General features: G+C 41.2%; 2 protein-coding genes across 3 annotated transcripts; both read right to left on the reverse strand.

The window, feature by feature from the left end:
- Window positions 1-9: 9 nt before the first annotated feature.
- Window positions 10-9,098, reverse strand: LOC130174668 (L-rhamnose-binding lectin SML-like). 2 transcript variants are annotated; one of them, XM_056384738.1, is made up of 10 exons: window positions 9,024-9,098; window positions 8,810-8,913; window positions 3,513-3,545; window positions 3,080-3,178; window positions 2,576-2,711; window positions 2,059-2,168; window positions 1,921-1,965; window positions 1,683-1,815; window positions 1,467-1,570; window positions 10-846 (listed from the first exon to the last, which is right to left on the reverse strand). In XM_056384738.1, the coding sequence occupies exons 2-10, from the start codon at window positions 8,835-8,837 to the stop codon at window positions 824-826; spliced, it is 711 nt and encodes a 236-aa protein (XP_056240713.1). In that variant the 5' UTR covers window positions 8,838-8,913; window positions 9,024-9,098; the 3' UTR covers window positions 10-823. The 2 variants fall into 2 exon arrangements, with proteins under 2 accessions (XP_056240713.1, XP_056240714.1); XM_056384739.1 differs by lacking the exon at window positions 9,024-9,098 and having other exon boundaries at window positions 8,810-8,925.
- Window positions 9,099-13,529: 4,431 nt separating this feature from the next.
- On the reverse strand, window positions 13,530-17,720 carry LOC130174669 (L-rhamnose-binding lectin SML-like). Its single transcript, XM_056384740.1, has 9 exons — window positions 17,573-17,720; window positions 16,984-17,016; window positions 16,796-16,858; window positions 15,870-16,004; window positions 14,959-15,069; window positions 14,359-14,403; window positions 14,141-14,273; window positions 13,900-14,003; window positions 13,530-13,657 (listed from the first exon to the last, which is right to left on the reverse strand). The coding sequence occupies exons 1-9, from the start codon at window positions 17,601-17,603 to the stop codon at window positions 13,647-13,649; spliced, it is 666 nt and encodes a 221-aa protein (XP_056240715.1). The 5' UTR covers window positions 17,604-17,720; the 3' UTR covers window positions 13,530-13,646.
- Window positions 17,721-18,239: the final 519 nt, after the last annotated feature.

Consider the following 18,239-nt stretch of genomic DNA (forward strand, 5'->3'; position numbering starts at 1 on the left):
GGAGGAACTGCCTGCAGAGCTCAGAAACAGGATTGTGTTTAGGTACAGATCTGGTAGATGGACTACATAGTGCTTTTCTACTCAATCACTCAAAGCTACTTACAATTTGTCACAAACATTTACTAGGACTGAAGGATAAACTGATTAGTTTTTGGTGGTCAAAGGTCAAGGTGACCCCAGAAAACACTTTTTACCCATTAATCAAGACTTCACATAGTAATCATGACCAAAAAAATGGTTAATATTTTATATGACTGGATAAACAGGGATGTAATCTGAAACTAGGCTGAAAGGAGCAGTGTAGACAGATAACCGGTCACTGAAAGGTCTGAGAGGAAAAATTAAAAAGCAACAATGAAAGGTTCATATACAACAACTGCAATAAAGGTTGGTCTACCCTTCATTAGTGAGATTCAAATCTTTTATTTTTCTAATATTTAGTATTTTTGCCTTCATGTCTGATTATGGATTTGATCCTCCTGGGCATGGATGATACCAGTCTTACACATATCTGTAAAGAGACTTTCTACCATTCTCCCCAGTCATGCAGCTTCATATCAGCTCACTCCCACCTCCATGTTTCACTGTGCAGTCACTGTGGTGGTCCAAACATGCTGGACCCCGTCTGATCCAAACTAGGCCAGACAAGTCGTCAATGCAAGACAAGTTTATTCGAACAGTAATTTTTAAACATAAAGAATTACAGTTCAATGGAAGTAAATAAAAAGAGATAAATGAAACTGCAGTACAAAAAATGTATCAAAAGGTACTGCGAACCAGTTTACTTCATTCCAAGCATGTATACTGTGATGTCATTTTGGTTTTAGGGAGCGGTTATTGCAGGATCTGCAAAAGAACAGATTAAATATTGACTTTAGTTACTGACAACACAAAAATGCAGGATAATGTTTTCTAAACCAGCATTTTACACACTGTACATCGAAGTTCATTCTTGACCTTTGAAATATTAATTAGACAAAAATAATCTTGACTCAACGTCCATTTAGTTGCTTTTTCAGAAGCCTCTGGCCACATCTCATGTGGCAGTTAAAAACAAGAGCAAACTCATCCCACTGATGAACACCATGTGATGTAGTTAGTTATTAAACTCCAAAATGCTAACATTAGCATGTCTGGTTCATAACATTCAAAACAAAAGTTAGCAGCAGTCTCAGCTCCCTGCCCTTCCCTGATGTCTCATGTCCGCTGGAAAGCATCAGTGAAACACTGACTTTAAATGTGTAACTGCTTTATTCAGTGTTTGTACTGGTTATAATCACTTTCATAATCAATTTCAAGCTCTTTTTGGGACATTTCAAATGCTCCAGGGGGCCCTCTGGTGAACACATGGGCTCTAAGCAGGCGCTGAGTTTGCTCTGTGTATACTGCATGATATTTTGCTCTTTGGGGCCACAGACTAGCTTTAGTAGAGTGAAACAGCCCAGAAAGGTCTTTGAGATACTTACATTGACATCTGTAGTTCACCTCCAGGTACTTGTAAGTGCCAGAACAGGTGTCTCTGAACACAGAGTTGCTTGCTCTGATAGAGCAGCTGTTTTTCTCGTTACAGCTGTGGATGCAGAGTGATGTAAGTGAATACAGGCTTGAATGTGCACTAAAGAATGGGAAATTTGTGCGTCAATGCATGGCTCCTGTTTTACAAAAAAAGTAGGCAACTGTACCTGTCAGCCACTTTGGTAGTGGGACCGGAGCACATCACATTTTGGACCTGATTGTCAGGACGTTGGTAAGAGCAGGTGGTCTGGTCCGTGCGTCCAAAATTAGCGTTGTACACAAAAATAACCTTTCCTTGATCTGACAAAGAGAGGAGGAACGGCAAAACATTAGATCAGTGTTGAAATGCTCATAAAATATAAGTACGCATATGTTTATCACATTCAATAAAATCTCAGATCTTACCACACTGCAGGATGGCCAAAGAGTTCTCACATGCAACAATGTTGACTGTTAAAGTAACACAAATCACATTAGACATATTGCCCTTATCAAACTTATTGGTTTGTTTAACTTTTAATTACACACACAAATATAACTGACCAACTGGAAAGCAGGAGAAGGTGGTGTCCAGGTATTTGTAGGTGCCAGTGCAGGGATCAGAGGTACGGACGACAGCCATGTTGTATTCGCAAACTTTCTGGCCATCACACCTGCAGCGAGACGATACAGAGCTCGTTTCTGGATTTAATCAATTACAATCTGTACAGTACAATGTCCTTACGACTTCAATAAGTCTAAGGGACTACATGAAATTTACTGTGGTGAGGGGGATGGGGGATGGGAGGGGTGCTGAAGCTAATATTTATTTTCATAAAAACCACAACAGGAAATTTCAGCACTGGAACTAAAATTAAGAGATCATCGAGTTATTAAAGTTCATCCACCAAACATTAATGGCGATTATTTCAATATACCTATGTTAGTCTATAATCTCTTTCCTCATACTTCATGCGCTGCATTAGCCGTACTACTTGTGAGATAGTGTACATATGAGTGAGAGAGGAAGAGTAATTACACGACATGTGGAGTGTTTTTTCTCATTTTAGTGGGTGTGTACCTTGTCTTGAGGACGTCCACAGTGCCATCCTGAGAGCACTGTGTATTGGACAGCTCGTTTACACTTTTGCCCTCACCGCAGGTCTCGCTGTCTGAACGTCCATACAGAGCTGACTCCACACCAATCAGTCCTTCCTCTACACACCACAGAGGGAAAAATCAAACAAGGACAGAGAGGAAACATTTTAAATAGAGTCAGAAAGAAAAGACGTACTAGAGGAAAATGTTCAAGATGAAGCTGATGATATTCTTTATTTTCATATTAACAATATTAACAACAAATTTCACTAAAATGACCCAAACTAGAAACTTTGACTTTTTTAAAGGCTAAAACATTTCCCTACAACTCTGTAGGTTTTAGAAAAGTTGAAAAAGTAGTGCAGTTGCTTGGAAGTATTTTCAGCAGCGGATTAATCCACATTTAGTGCTTTGTGAGTATTTGGGGCAGCATTGTGTTTTCGAACTCCGTTTACATGCACAGCCTGATTTCTTAAATGCCACTTACCACAGCTGAGGCGCTGGACGTTGTCGGTGTCATCACAGGTGATCACCCTGTGTGTGGACAGGGGGGCCACAATCAAACACCTGTTGCTGTTCGTTGAGCCTGGAATGAAAAGTTTGTTTTATAAATTGTTTGTTCAATACATTTTTAAAATGCTGCTGAGACCAGATCTTAACAGTGAGAAGTGTCAGGTTATAACAGAAAACCTGCGTGAATATTATTGGATGTTTCTCATCAGCTGGCAGCCAAACAGATGGTGAAGTGATAGTGATGCATGAATCAAACAGATAATGCCAATCAGCTAATTCAAGTGTGACTTCAGTGCTCCTCTTTTTCAAGTGTCATATACAGAAATTTAAATAATGGAGCTGTGAGAACTGTACAGCACAGTAACAACAACAGAACAATGTGTTATTTGTATGAATGTTCAATTTACCTGAAGCAGTGAGTAGACATGTTGCTGCGAGCACTGAAAGTGAAAAATCATTAGACATAGTTTATTTCATTGATCTTATTATTTCTGTGTAAATCCACTTCACCAGTAATCTGAGTTAATGAGAACAACTTCAAACAAGCTGAAACCTTCACTGTTATGGTGACAGATATGTAAAAGGAAGTCCCACCCCTCCTGAATACGAGCAAGATCCCATGTCAATAGGGCTGAACAATTAATCGGGATTAATCGAAATTGCAAATATGGCCAAGTGCAATATCCAAGGTAAAGGTAAAACGTGTCACCACATTGTTGTGCAGTGTTAGCACCATAAGAGATGACGTTCCAACTGAAACCGCATAACGCAATATCTGACAAAATGAACACAATAAGAGTTTTTTTGCATATAGTGCAGCCCAATTATCCAATCAAATTCAAAGAAGAACTTAAACCCAGTCATTTTTATCACAGTCGTGTACTCACACAGTGTGCTGATGAGTCTGAAGTGGAGCATGGTTTCAGTAGCAGGTGAAGAGCGAGACTGAATGCAGATGAGCTTGTCACCTGTATTTATTGTGTCTGGTAGACGTCTTTACTTGCGTTATAGAAACTGGCTCCCATCCAGCTGTTTTTAAATGTATATGCAAAGTTAAAGGTGGAATGTATTAACTACTGGGTGTACAAGATTAGTACCTTAAAGTAATTGTTAGCTGCATCACTCACGTATTACACGTAATCAGGTAATCACGCATACATTTTCTCTCTCCAAACTATGCACATTTTTCAAAAGGAGTGTATGTACATTACATTCAGAAAGTCTTCCCTTCACTTTCTTCACATTTTCTCATGTTTTGAGAAAATGCTTATCTCAAAACATGAGACATGGTCTCAAAGCTGACAGTGCTGATCAGAGCAAACCAACACATGAGGAGAAGGTAGCAGACTGCAGAGCTCAGAGACAGGATTGTGTTGAGGCACAGATCTGGTAAATGGACTTTATAGCACTTTTCTAGTCGACCACTCAAACCCCTTTGTAATGAAAGCCACATTCACCCATTCACACATGCTTTTCCCTAAATTTTGGGGTTCGGTATCTTGTCCAAAGATGCTTTCGAAATGCAGACTGGAGGAGCCGGGAATCAAACCATCAACCTTCCAATTAGTGGACAACCTACTCTACCTCCTGACCTCACCTGCCTCTGGGGGAAGGCTACAGAAATATTTCTGGTGCACTGAAAGTTCCCAAGGGCACAGTGGCCTCCAATATTGTTTAAAGAGGCCGAAACCTCAGCAACTTGTCTTTGTCTAATCACAGGATTATGTTTAACCATTGTATTGAGTCATATATTGGAAAGACCACAGTATTAATTCAATTCAATTCCCTTTTTTTATAGCGCCAAATCATAACAAACATTATTTCAAGGCACTTTACAAGGTAAGATGAAGACCGTACAATATTATGGAGAGAAACCCAACAGTTCCCACAATGAGCAAGCGCTTGGTGACAGCGGGGAGATAAACTCCCTTTTAACAGGAAGAAACCTCCAACAGATCTGGACTCATGGTGGGCAGCTGTCTACCTCAACTGATTTGTTATTTAAACATTTCTTAACAATAGTACAGTATGTGATAGTTGTTGAAAAATTGAACTTAAAGCCACAAAAGTCAACCTGATCGCGGCGCTAGAGGAGAAGTCAGGGGATCAACACCCTCTGTGGGCTTTATCCTCTGGAGAATAACAATGTCTCTACAAAATATCACGGCAATTGTTTCATATTTATAGTATAATATTTATAATACTAGAAAATTCCAGGGAAATTTTGAGTGCCACGGGGGCTACTGCCGGGATGAGTACATGATTTATTTCCAGTGTTCAAAAGTCACCCTGATCATATTCTGGTTTTGAGAAATGTCTTGATATAAAAGACTCTGATATAAAACCATGTCACATCCCTCCATCATGTATTATGTGGGAAATATCTCATATTCTGTCTTGTATTTTTTTATAAAACAAGAGGCAACATGTCTTCAAACTGGCATTTAAAGGGTTAAAATCCTGAAAACTAATAAACATTTGGTAGGTTTGAGTGGTGGAAGTGGTTTAAGAGATTTATGCAAAAAAGCAGAAAAAAATATTGATATATGATGATTTTATAGCATTTTCTTTGTGTGTCCTTTTTTGGACGCGAGGAACCCCAGAGGGTACAAAATGTGTTACCAGTGTATAATAGACCTGTAACAGTAACTGACATTAGATTTTAAAAATATGTAAAAAAAGACACTTTCTTGCAGAAATCCATACCTTCAGCTGTAACACAGCCAAAATGATCAGCAAATCAAAAAAGAAAAGTGAAGAAAACGGCTAATGTAAAGCTAGCGGAGCTTGGAGAGTTGGTTATCTGGTTGCTAGGCGCACGCAGGCACGCACACAGGTCAGGAGCTGCCGTTGCCATGGCAATGTGAAAATCTGCCCAGAATTTGGCTTCTACATGGCTTCAAAACAACTGCAAATTATGGGAAAACCGTTACTTCTTTTCATAAACCGAAAAGACCGTGCCAGACACTGAAGCCAGAAGTTTCTACAGTCTCTATTTTATTCAGATATTCCTTAAAATGAGTGAGTAAGCTCAGTGCGACGACAGAGAGAGATTCTTTTGAAAAAAAAAGACGATTACATTAGCTGTCAATGAGAGTGAGACAGGTATTGCTGCCGGACTCGGCACCCCCGTTTAAATTTTGTGCAGACCCTGCCTGTCAAAGTTACATTTTATGAATCCCAACAACTATGTCTACATTTTCAGAAAGAATTATTTGTCTCCTTTGTACGGTTTGGCCGCGAGCTCGAGTTAAAAATAAAAATAAAGGTTATTTTTTACTGCTTCACGCACTCTAGCCAACTGACGCTTTCACTCTAACTTTGAAGAAAAAGTGATTTGCACTCCTCCTTTGAGTGCTCACAGTTTGAAAAGTTTACATGTTATGTAAAAACAGTTCCTATCTTTTTGAGAGAGCAGAAGTTTTCCTCCGTTTTATAGTTTGAATCACATTTCTACGTGCAGGTATGAGAGAGCTGGGTGACTCAGCAAAAAGGTGCAATTTTGTAGAAAAAAGGTGGGTTTCTAAAGAAAATTCCAATGCATTCCTAATGCATTATTTATTCCCAGTTTTTTGGGAATAACTTTGGGAAAAATTGGAATTTTAACACCAAAAGTCATAGCACCCCTTGCGGGATCAAGACGCACGTTTTGATGTATATATTACCGGGGTTTTCTCAAAGCTGCGGGACGAGTTACGCGCCGAAATTTGGCGGAAGAATAATAAACCCGAAACAGAAGATTAATAGGCACTCCTCTCAGCTATTCTAGCTGTAGAGGAGTGCCTCGGAGCTGAGCACCCGTGGCACTAATAATTATAATATTTCAGTCTTAAGCAACGTAGAAGACAAACATTGTTATGCCACTATAGGAAGACCACAGGAGGAACTGTTAGGGTGTTCTTTTCCATTGTCCCTGCTGAGCTTTGTGGTTATAATAACACAATGGCATTTATGTTGTTCCAGCCAAGTTTCAATGTGAAAAAAAAATTTTGTGCTGGTTTCATTTAGGTCAGACCCCTCCTTGTATCTTCACTTGCTCGGCATATTTACCTGCGTACCTAATGTAGGATTTACAGCATAAAAAAAAAAAGCTATTTTTCTGGGCATTAAATAAATCTTCCGAAGTATTAAGAAGTGCCATTTTAGGGATCCAAGCACCACGAAAAGAGAAGGTAACTTTGTAGAAAGATAAGTAAGTACAGTAAGAAATTTACAATCCCCAGGCTTAAAATTCTGTGACGTACATCACTAATAGAAAACTAAAGCTAAAGATTAAACTTACTAGAAAGCTGATTATACATTGAACAACTGAAATCAACTCACTTTTTGTGTTCTGGTATGAATCAGTGGATTCTACGAATACAGCAACTAGTATACTAAAAGTAGCCTGCACTATTATACTTTTATATTTAACGATTTAATACATGCACTACAATTACCATCTCGTGGTTGTACGCCTCCGCCAACTAGCCAAGTGTATGAAATATGGTCATGACCTCCCCTTCCTGAGTTACAGTGTTGAATAATATTATATCATAATATGTTATGATGTCACAGTGAACTTGACATTTGACCTTTTGGATATAAAATGTCATCACTTCATTTTATCCTATTACACATTTATATTGAATTGTGTCATAATTACCGTATGAGTTTAAAAGGAGAGTTATGGCCAAAAACATGTTTTGTGAGGTCACAGTGGCTTTGACCTTTGACCACGAAATCCTAACCAGTTCATCCTTGAGTCCAAATCAGTGTTTGTGTTGGATTTAATGAAATTCCGTCCAGGTGTTGCTACTTGCTAGTGGAAATTTGTAGCAAATTTGAAGAAATTCCTTCTCACAAGACGAAAACAGTGTTTATTGAGGTCACCGTCAGCTTGATCTCTGATTGCCAAGATCTAATTAGGTCATCCTATAGTCCAAATGAATGTTTGTGTCAAATTTGAAGAAGTACCCTCGAGGCGTGTTCATGAAAATGGGACAGAGAGACAGACGACCTGAAAACATAATGTTACAGTTATGTAAAGCATAATGATGTAAGGATAGCTGGAGGCAGCTGTTACAGAGAGAGACACTGGATATGTTGCGTTGTTCTCAAAAATGTCCAAAAAATATTTTGCATGTCTTTTCCTGTCGCAAGAGGGAAATCTCCATGTCCCCAGTAGTTAGTTTATCTTAAGTCATTGAGGCTTACAGTTTGTTTCATTGTATGTCCTTGCACAGATGGCATCACATTTTCACTCCCTTTTCCTTTTGTGTTTGATCAGTGGAGTGTTGATTGTAGGAACTGTAAGTAAAACTCTCTCTGATAGTTCTAGATTAAGTCGCTGTGGCTCCTTTGTCTGATTACAATGAAGAAAATGTGTTTTTTGTGTTAAAACAAGACAATGCTGAAGAATATGCCCTCTACAATACTTATACCTGATGTGTAGTAAACAGCAGTATTCAGATTTTTTTACATTCGTCCTCTGGGACAAAACGACTGAATGGCAGGAAAAGTGAAAACTAAATTAACAGCAGGGAAATGCACACATCCACTCACACAATTAAAACCTACTAAGGTTTTGAGTGCACCATAACTTTTAAGTTTCCTCAACAAATTCAAATTAAATGAGTCTTGGGAGACAGGGAACTCGATCTCACTGCAGCCAATGGAGAGCCCATACCATATGATGGATGGGTTGAACTTATCTTCAACTTACCTGGCAATGATGATCCAAACCTCGCCATCAGAGTCCCCTTCCTGGTCAGTCAGGTGAGCCTTGCTAGACCAATCGTGGGCTTCAATGTGATCCAAGAGCTCATCCTAGGGCAGGAGGGTGGAATGGGTGTTGTCAGTGTTATTGCCAGGTTGCTGCAAGATGCCATGCATGTTGAAAGTGACAAAGCCGAGGCAATTGTGAACTTAATACAGACCCGGGAACCTTCTCATAGTCATGCACTGGTGAGGGTTGGCCGGCAGAAGGTGATTGTCCATCCTGGCCAGGTTGCCCGCATCAAATGTAAGGTGCCAGCTGATTTCACCTCACCTGTGGCGCTGTTTCAGGTCAACCATCCAGACCTAAAACTGGAACAGCTGGATCTCGGTGATGGCCTGGTTGAGGTTCACCACACCAAACGGCCTCATGTTGAGATCCCAGTGGGCAACCATACCCAACACAACATCACGCTGGACCACTTCACAGTCTTAGGCAATATCCAGCCCATCGACAAGATAGTGGAAACAGATCAGGCAGATAGCATCGAGGTCAATTATGTCGACTCACCTGTTTCTGACAGCAGGGAAAACAAAGGTGAAACAGAACAGCCGCCCCGGCTGTGGCACCCCCCCGTTGATCTAACCCATTTAAATGAGGAACAGCAGGAACTGGTGAAAACAATGCTGTATGAGGAGTTGAGTGCCTTTGCCCAGAATGATAGTGATATAGGATGTGTCCCAAGCCTCCAAATGAGTATAACTCTGAAGGATGACATCCCAGTACAGCGATCCTACGTGGCAGTCCCCAGGCCCCTCTACAAAGAAGTCAAGGAATATATCCAGGACTTATTGGCGAAGAAGTGGATAGTAAAGTCAAAGTCCCCATACTCTGCCCCAGTTGTTTGTGTGCGAAAGAAAGATGGGAGTTTGAGGCTGTGCATTGATTACAGGCTCCTGAACCAAAAGACAGTCCCAGACAGACACCCCCTGCCCCGTATTCAAGATCTTATTGACACGCTCGGTGGGTACAGCTGGTTTTCAATTTTGGATCAGGGAAAAGCCTATCATCAAGGGTACATTGCTGAGGGGTCACGGCATCTGACAGCATTCATCACCCCATGGGGCTTGTATGAGTGGGTGCGTATCCCCTTCGGACTTTCAAATGCACCAGCTGCATTTCAGAGGAGCATGGAGGAGATGCTCAACTCCTTGCGGGATAAGTGCTGTATCCCCTACTTAGACGACGTCCTCTGCTATGCTAAGACATTTGAAGATCATGTTGAGGTTCTGAGATGTGTCCTGAGGGCCCTCCAACGCCACGGTGTGAAACTCAGGCCAACCAAGTGCGAGCTCTTTAAAAAAGAGGTTCGTTATGTAGGAAAGCTGGTCTCTGCCGATGGAGTTAGGGTCGACCCCAAGGATCTGGAAGCCATCCAGGCTCTGAGAAGTAAAACCCCGAGCACTGTTGGAGAAGTCCGTAAGCTCCTTGGATTTCTCGGCTATTACCGGACGTACATACAAGACTTCTCCAGAGTTGCAAAGCCAATGTATGAACTCCTACAAACCAAAACCACTGCCTGGTGATGCCTCAGCCCAAACAAAGGAAAGGGAAAGGGGCACAGCTGTCATCCAGGACTCCAGTGAAGTGGGTTGAAGAGCACCAGAGAGCCCTAGACCAGCTCATACACATCCTGTCCAACCCACCAGTGCTTGGTTACCCTGATTTTGACCTCCCTTTTGTGCTTCATACAGATGCGTCAGAACAAGGGCTGGGCGCTGTCCTATACCAACGCCAGGGAGGAAAGCTCAGGGTGATTGCTTATGGGTCCAGAACACTGACGCCGGCAGAAAGGAATTACAACCTTCACTCAGGCAAACTCGAATTTCTGGCCTTAAAGTGGGCCATAAGTGAGAAATTTCGAGATTATTTGTTCTACGCGCCCCACTTCATTGTCTACAACTCTACACGGATAACAATCCATTAACTTATGTGATGAGCACCGCAAAGTTAAATGCTGTTGGCCACCGATGGGTCGGTGAGCTTGCTGACTTTCGGTTTGAGGTGAAATATCGACCAGGAAAAGCAAACATTGATGCTGACACCCTGTCTAGGTTGCCCTTAGACATTGACAACTATATGGACTCATGCACACTGGAGTTGCCCAGAGACGCCATTCTGGCAACATGGGAAGGCAGCAGAGTTGCTAAACAGCGAGACGTTGCCTATGTAGCTGTCCTGAACTTGTCGCAGCATAGTTCAACCATACAGTCACCAGAGCTGCTTCCAACCATAAGCTGTGATGAGCTCAGGAGGTCTTAGCTAGGTGATCCTGCTATCAGTCAAGTCATCAGACTGAAAGAGACTAACAACACTCTGAGCAGTGACATAAGAAGGGGAGTTAGTGGTTTGACCAGGATTATTCAGGGAAACCAGTCAAAGAAGTCAACTAGTCCTGCCCAACCAGTACCGAGCTATGGTCCTGAAACATCTCCATGATGACATGGGTCATATGGGGACCGAGAGGGTCCTGGGCCTAGCTAGAGATCGATTTTATTGGCCGTACATGAAACAGGATGTTGAGGCATATGTGACAAGAAAGTGCCCCTGCATTAAGCAGAAAAAACCTGTCTCACACATCAGAGCACCCATGGGGAGCATTACCACCAACTCACCCCTAGAGCTGGTGTCAATTGACTACCTTCACCTTGAGTCTAGTAAGGGAGGTTTTGAGTATATTCTGGTTGTTGTAGACCATTTTACCAGATTTGCACAAGCCTATGCAACCCGAAATAAGTCTGGAAAAACGGCTGCAGAGAAAATCTTCGATGATTTTATCCCACGGTTTGGCTACCCATGGAAGTTGCATCATGACCAAGGGAGAGAATTTGAGAATGAACTGTTTAAAACCCTGCAGCAGCTGAGTGGTGTGGGTCACTCGAGGACCACCCCCTATCATCCTCAGGGGAACCCAGCAGAGAGATTTAACCATACCTTGCTTCAGATGCTCAGGACCCTGCAGGAAAAAGAAAAAGAAAGGTGGAGAGAACATCTGTCAAAAGTCATCCATGCTTATAATTGTACCAGACATGAGGCGACTGGGTTTTCACCCTTCTATTTGATGTATGGCCTACACCCACGTCTGCCTGTGGACATGATATTTGGCCTGGGTACTGATGAAGAAGCTACTTCTCCAAGAGGCTATGCAGAGAAGTGGGCCTCTAGAATGAAGGAAGCTTACAGACTCGCCTCTGAGAATAGTCAACAAGCAAGTTCTCGGGGAAAGAAATACTATGATCGGCATATGAAGGGTGTTGTCCTTGAACCAGGTGACCGCGTCCTGGTGCGTAACCTGAGTGAGAGAGGTGGTCCGGGCAAGCTAAGAGCATACTGGGAGAAGATGGTCCATGTTGTGAAGGAGAGGGTTGCTGATGGGCCGGTCTACAAAGTGACGCCAGAGACTGGTGGAAATAGAGTGCGCATACTACACCGCAACCTACTTCACTTAGTCAATGACCTACCAGTAAACTTGACTCAGCCATCACAGAGATCACCAGCTGAACGAAAGAGAGACTCACCAAGACACTTACCTGCTCCATCAATAGAACCACTTCAACGGAGAGCAAGGGTCAGACAGCCAAGTACAAAGAGACAGAGTGAATGGGAGCCAAGCAGTGACTCTTCTGATGATGATGATGGACCTCAATACTGGCTGAGAATACCTGTAAAGAGAGGACTTGAGAACACACAAGTACAGCCTGTATGTGAGCCCCAGAGACACTCTAATAAATATCCTCATCATGTAACAACCACTGAGAGAACTGACCAAACTCGACTGATTGTACCTGAAAGAGAAACTAGACAAAGGGTACATGTCAGGGAAAGAGGGGAGAGCTTGCCTGAAGTAAAAAGTAGAGAAATGCGGCAGAGGACACGCGAAGAGGAATGGGCAGAAGAGGAGCACTTACCTGTTGATCCAATACCGGCAGACCCGGAGCAGGAAGCCGATTGGCCGGTAACTCCTCAGACAGTCAATGAGCAGCCCAATGATGATCAGGCTAGTCAGCCACAAACCTGGAGGTCTACTCGTGAGAGAAAGCCAACCCAGAGGCTCACATATGAAGCATTGGGCCGACCCTCATACCAACCCCAAACTATTTGCAACACAGTGGGGGCCTATGGAGGGCCAGCAATATCAACTTGGGAAATGCAAACATACCCTATGATCTACCACACACCTGTTAAGGCTCTGCCATACCCCACACCATACCAAGTCGTACCATACACAGCAACCACACAATTCATTACACCACTACTTGTGTATTGATAGACGCGTAAATACATTAACATACAGACTTACTTTGAACTCACCTTTGGGTATGGAAATTGTACCAGAAATGTTGAATATTATTGGAGGTTGAAAAGGTTTGAGGTTTAGGAGTATGTGAATGTCTGGAGCCATTTCTATTTTGTCAGGGAGCGTGTGACACTCATGAAATGTAGGTCACATTTGATGTGATTTTATTTGCTTTATTTTGAAAATATTATTTCTGGGAAATAATTATGGTAATATGTGCCAAAATGTTCAAATCTTATCTCTTGATAAGGGCAAAAGCCTTCTTTATATGATACACTTACAGCTACTTAATGTTACCAGTAGGAGGCAGTGTGGCGATTTGCTGCTTCTCTTGGACTCTCCTTGTGAGTAGACTTTTGTTGACTTCCTCATTCTACTGAGCGAAGATGCACTGAACAGAAGCAATGGTCGCCTGTCTCATTATTTCTCCTGTTTTACAGGAACCTTATCTGTTAACCGGTACTCGGCCTGAGACCTGTAACATGTTCACACAGGATCTGCAAAAGAACAGACGGATGATTCATGTTAAACAGCACAGCCTCAGAAATAAATGAATATCTCATAAATTGTACATATGAATTATTTAATGATAATTATTAATGACTATTATTAATGAATTTGTTTTTGTTTCACCTCAAATAAAAATGTGGGCTCACTAAATTTACAGTCCAAAATTGAGATTGGCAGTAGTGTGTTTGCAACATTACATTAAACCCCGAAGGGCTTTTGAATCACTTACATTGACATACGTAAGCCACCTCCAGGTACTTGTAAGTGCCGTAACAGGGGTCTCCAAACACTGAGTTGCTTGCTCTGATAGTGCAGCTGTTCTTCCCATTACAGCTGTGGGTACAGAGTGATGTGATGTTAGTGAACAACCTCCAGCTATCACTGTACTCCAGTTCCTAAGTTAATAAGGATGATTTGATTGATATTTTGAACCTGAAAATTTTAAATCAACAAAGAGTGGACAACTGTACATTTCAGCCACTTTGCTCATGGGATTTGAGCACAGGACTTTTTGGATTTGAGAGGTGGGACGTTGGTAAGAGCATGTGGTTCGGTCACGGCGTCCATAATCAGCACCATACACAAAAATAACCTGCCCTTCATCTGCAAAGAAGAGGAGGACATGTCAATGAAAAGTGCTGAAATTAAATGAAAATGCTTCCGCATACATGCAAAAAAGTGGTCTTACCACAGTGCAGGTGTGCTGAAGAGTGCTCGCATGTAACCAAGTGATCTGTAACATAAATCAGACTAGACATCACACTATTGAAGGCTCAGTCGCACCAGGAAGTGGCACATTGAAATTCATCAGTGGTGCTGGGAGCTTGGTGATATAATATCTATTGAACTTCTGCCCTGCAAATAAGCTTCTTCTGCAAATCAATCACAAGCTCCTTTCTATTTTCTCTGTTTGACAGTTTGTTTTTAGGACTGTCATTTCATTCAATACAAAGAGGGTCTGAAAGCTCTCTCCTAGCTGAGTAAGTTGAGGTAGTTGTACCATCAACTCCTGTCTCATAACTGTCTAAAAACTGTTGCTCTTTTGTGAAGCTTGCCTGGATGGTGCAGGATAGCTAATAAACTATGATAGTCTCCTCCATTTTGGACTCTCCTGCTCTGTGTTTCCTCAAAGGTCACCTCAGTCGAGACGGCTTACTATAAATTAATGGTCCAACTCTTCAGGAAAATATTTCACTGATTAACTGATTCCATTGGAAGTTACTGACTTTGTTATTGTAAATGTCGCGGCTTTGCTTTGTTATTTATGTTGGGCAGTCATGTTACTGACTTGCTGGGAAGCAGGTGTAGTTGGTCTCCAGATATTTAAAGATGCCATAGCAGGGATCAGTAGTACGGATGACGTTTGTGTTTAGTTCACACACTTTCTTTCCATCACACCAAAAGGAAACATGAAGAGGAAAAAACACTAAAACAAATGGAAAACAGTTGCTCCTGTGGCTAATATCAGTATATACAATAACTATTAGAGCAGTGACATGTGGTCCCCAGTGGATGACTACAGTGACTTTAGTGAGTTTTCATGTAGAGCAGTGACCAACAGGTCCTGACTGGGAGGACTGAACACAGACTTCAGAAGAGGTAGATTTTGTGGATTTTATGGATATAGATGAAACCAGGGTATGATGCAAACACCAAACTTGGTTGAGGGATGAGGGAAGGGCCACGGAAGAACCCATTAGATTTTGTGGTAGATCTGGATCATTCACAATGAATTTGAATTTTTTGTCTTGGGTGGATGTATATAGAGCCACACAACCAAAAGTCAGATCAGATTGATTATAGATGTGACACATAACATGATAAGAAAAAGTCCAGGTAAGCAGTCTGAAAAACTAGAGAGGGAAGCTCAATACGAGTCAGATTCAGCCTATACTGTACATACAAGATTGTGGCAGGCTGTGAGGACATTGGTCCTGAGATGTTGGAGATTAATCAAAATTACCATCTTTTTAATAGTGTAAAGATAATCTGTTGGATAAGTAATTTTACCCTCAGACATCTGCAGCTCCCACTGGCCAAGTACAAGATGTCTGGTGATGGAGTTTTTAAATGCTTCCAAGCTCTTGCACATTTGACATTTTATTTCAAAGCTCAGTGATGCTGAATCAAAAACACTGATCTGGTTTTGAGATGCAGCAGAATACATGTCGATGTTTTGAATTTCACTGGTTGTTTACCTTTTCCTGAGGACGTCCACAGTCCCATGCTGAGAGCACTTTGTGTTGCTAAGCTGTTGTGGAGGTTTTCCTTCACCGCAGGTCTCTCTGTCTGCTCGTCCATACAGAGCAGCCGTCACTCTGATCACTCCAGTGTCTGTTACAACAAAGAGTGAAACGTCTTGACCTTACTCTGTAAAGTGCCGTGAGATAATGTATGATGTTTGGCATTAGGTAAATAAAACTGAATTGACTTGACTTGAATTGTAAAGGAAGGCTGTTATTTTCTTCTGACCAATCAGTGGCAAATTACAGATCTGACCCACTAACACCAACTTATGACTAAGAGCAAATAAACTTTCAGTCCTGTAAAATAAAAAAAAAAAGAGCATCTAGGTCGTTTGTGCAGCAGGTTATATGACCCATAGTTATGTTTTGTTGTTAGGCGACATCTAGTGGTCGTAGGAATTACAGCAGGAACAAAGAGGAAAGTGCGATGACGAGTCCATATCAGGAAGAGGTGATTTCTATCCCCATGTGAAAGTAGCAGTTTATGTCGTTTCTTTTATTCATGACTGTTTGACAAAGTTAACCGCGTTGTTATTATTGTAACCATGACAACAAAGATGGTCTAATATTGAGGAAGTACTTATGTGAACCCAAATCACGATCTTTTCCTAAACCTAACCAAGCCATGGCCGTTTTTACAGTAACCATGGTAACGAAGATATGTACACCGCTCTCGTTCCGCCTGTTTATTTTTGTTACCCTGACAACTGAGGTTCGATACGCTGGGCACTGTATCGGCGCTATTTCAGAGAGATCGTGAGAGGGTTGGGAAAAAAAAACGACCTATATGGTCGTTCAACCCACAACATTGATTTGGTCAGTTTGTTTACATCTTCCAGCTTAAATGTAGCATTCACCACCTTTAGAGTTCAGTCATACCACAGCTTAGACGTTGGACGTCGTTGCCATTGTCACAGGTGATAACTGTTTCTGTGGACACGTCTAAAACAAACCAAAATAAATTAAAAAAAAACAGATGTGGAAGTGTGAGTTAAAATGTGGTCAAGACATGTATTTTTAAAAGAAAAACTGTAATGACTATAATACTAGATTGACTCTATATTTACCTGCTGTCACGAGCGAACAGGTCACTGCCAATACTGAAAAAGAAACATCACTGTCAAACAGATATAACTTACTTCAACTGGATTTACAACATGCAAATAGCAATGAAAATGTATTTCAGCAGGAGCCATGGTTAGTTGGTCCATTACGTCTATCCAGACTAAAACATTTAGATGGATTGACATGTAAATATAACACTCGAGGATGTTGTTGATCCTCCGGCTATCATCAGTTCATATTTACAGTTTGTCCAACACTTTGGTTTATGTTCAAATACCAACAGAACCAATCGCATCAACTTTACTTTGTGTTCAGTGCTAATCAGCTCATTAGCTCTTGACATACACACAGGGCTGTAGACTTACACTGGACTTCATATCAGACAGATGACAGTGCAAAAAACTTAATTCATTTAATTTTCATATGATCTATCTCATAACAGTTACTCCATCCAGCATCCTAAAGCTCCGGTCTATACAGTATAATAAAGGGACTAAGCCTCTTCAACAACAAAACATCTTATCCAATCAAAATTCATAGAATAACTTATATAAACCCACTAATTATTTTCCCAGGCAGTCGTATACTCACACAGTGTGCTGCTGAGTCTGAAGTGGAGCATGGTTTCAGTAACAGGTGAACAGTCGGACTGAATGTAGTTGAATGGACACACCCGTATTTAACGTGTGTTACAGTATATGACAAACAACAAACCAGCTGGCTCCTGGCTGTGTTAAAATATAAACTCGCAATCAAAGCCAGGCTGTATGACTTTCTGGGTGTATCCAAACTTTGATAAAAGATAATAGATGACTAATTTATCCAATATTATGAGAAGGAAGAAGAAGGAAGACTTCTACAGACTTCCCATCATACTCATCATGAACCTCTCCGTCTGTTCAACTGTTTTTTTGCAGCCTATGAACATAAAATTACTGACTTGTGGATCTTTATAATCATAAATCTACTTGCTCCACAACATGCATTTTTCAAAAGGAGTGTATATACGTTATATTCAGAAAGTCTTCAGACCCCTTCACTTTCTTCATATTTTATTGTGATTCAGCCTTGTGCTAAAATCATTTAAATTAATTTTTTTTCCTCATCAATTCCTCATATCAATTTCCTCAACTTTTTCAAATGTATCAAAACAGAAAAACTGAAATATCATGTTGACATAAGTAGTCAAACACTTTGATATGACACTTGAAATTTAGCTCAGGTTCTTCCCATTTCTCTTGATCATCTTTGAGATGTT

This window comes from Seriola aureovittata, chromosome 9 (assembly GCF_021018895.1).
Source record: "Seriola aureovittata isolate HTS-2021-v1 ecotype China chromosome 9, ASM2101889v1, whole genome shotgun sequence".
NCBI classification, from domain to species: Eukaryota; Metazoa; Chordata; class Actinopteri; order Carangiformes; family Carangidae; genus Seriola; species Seriola aureovittata.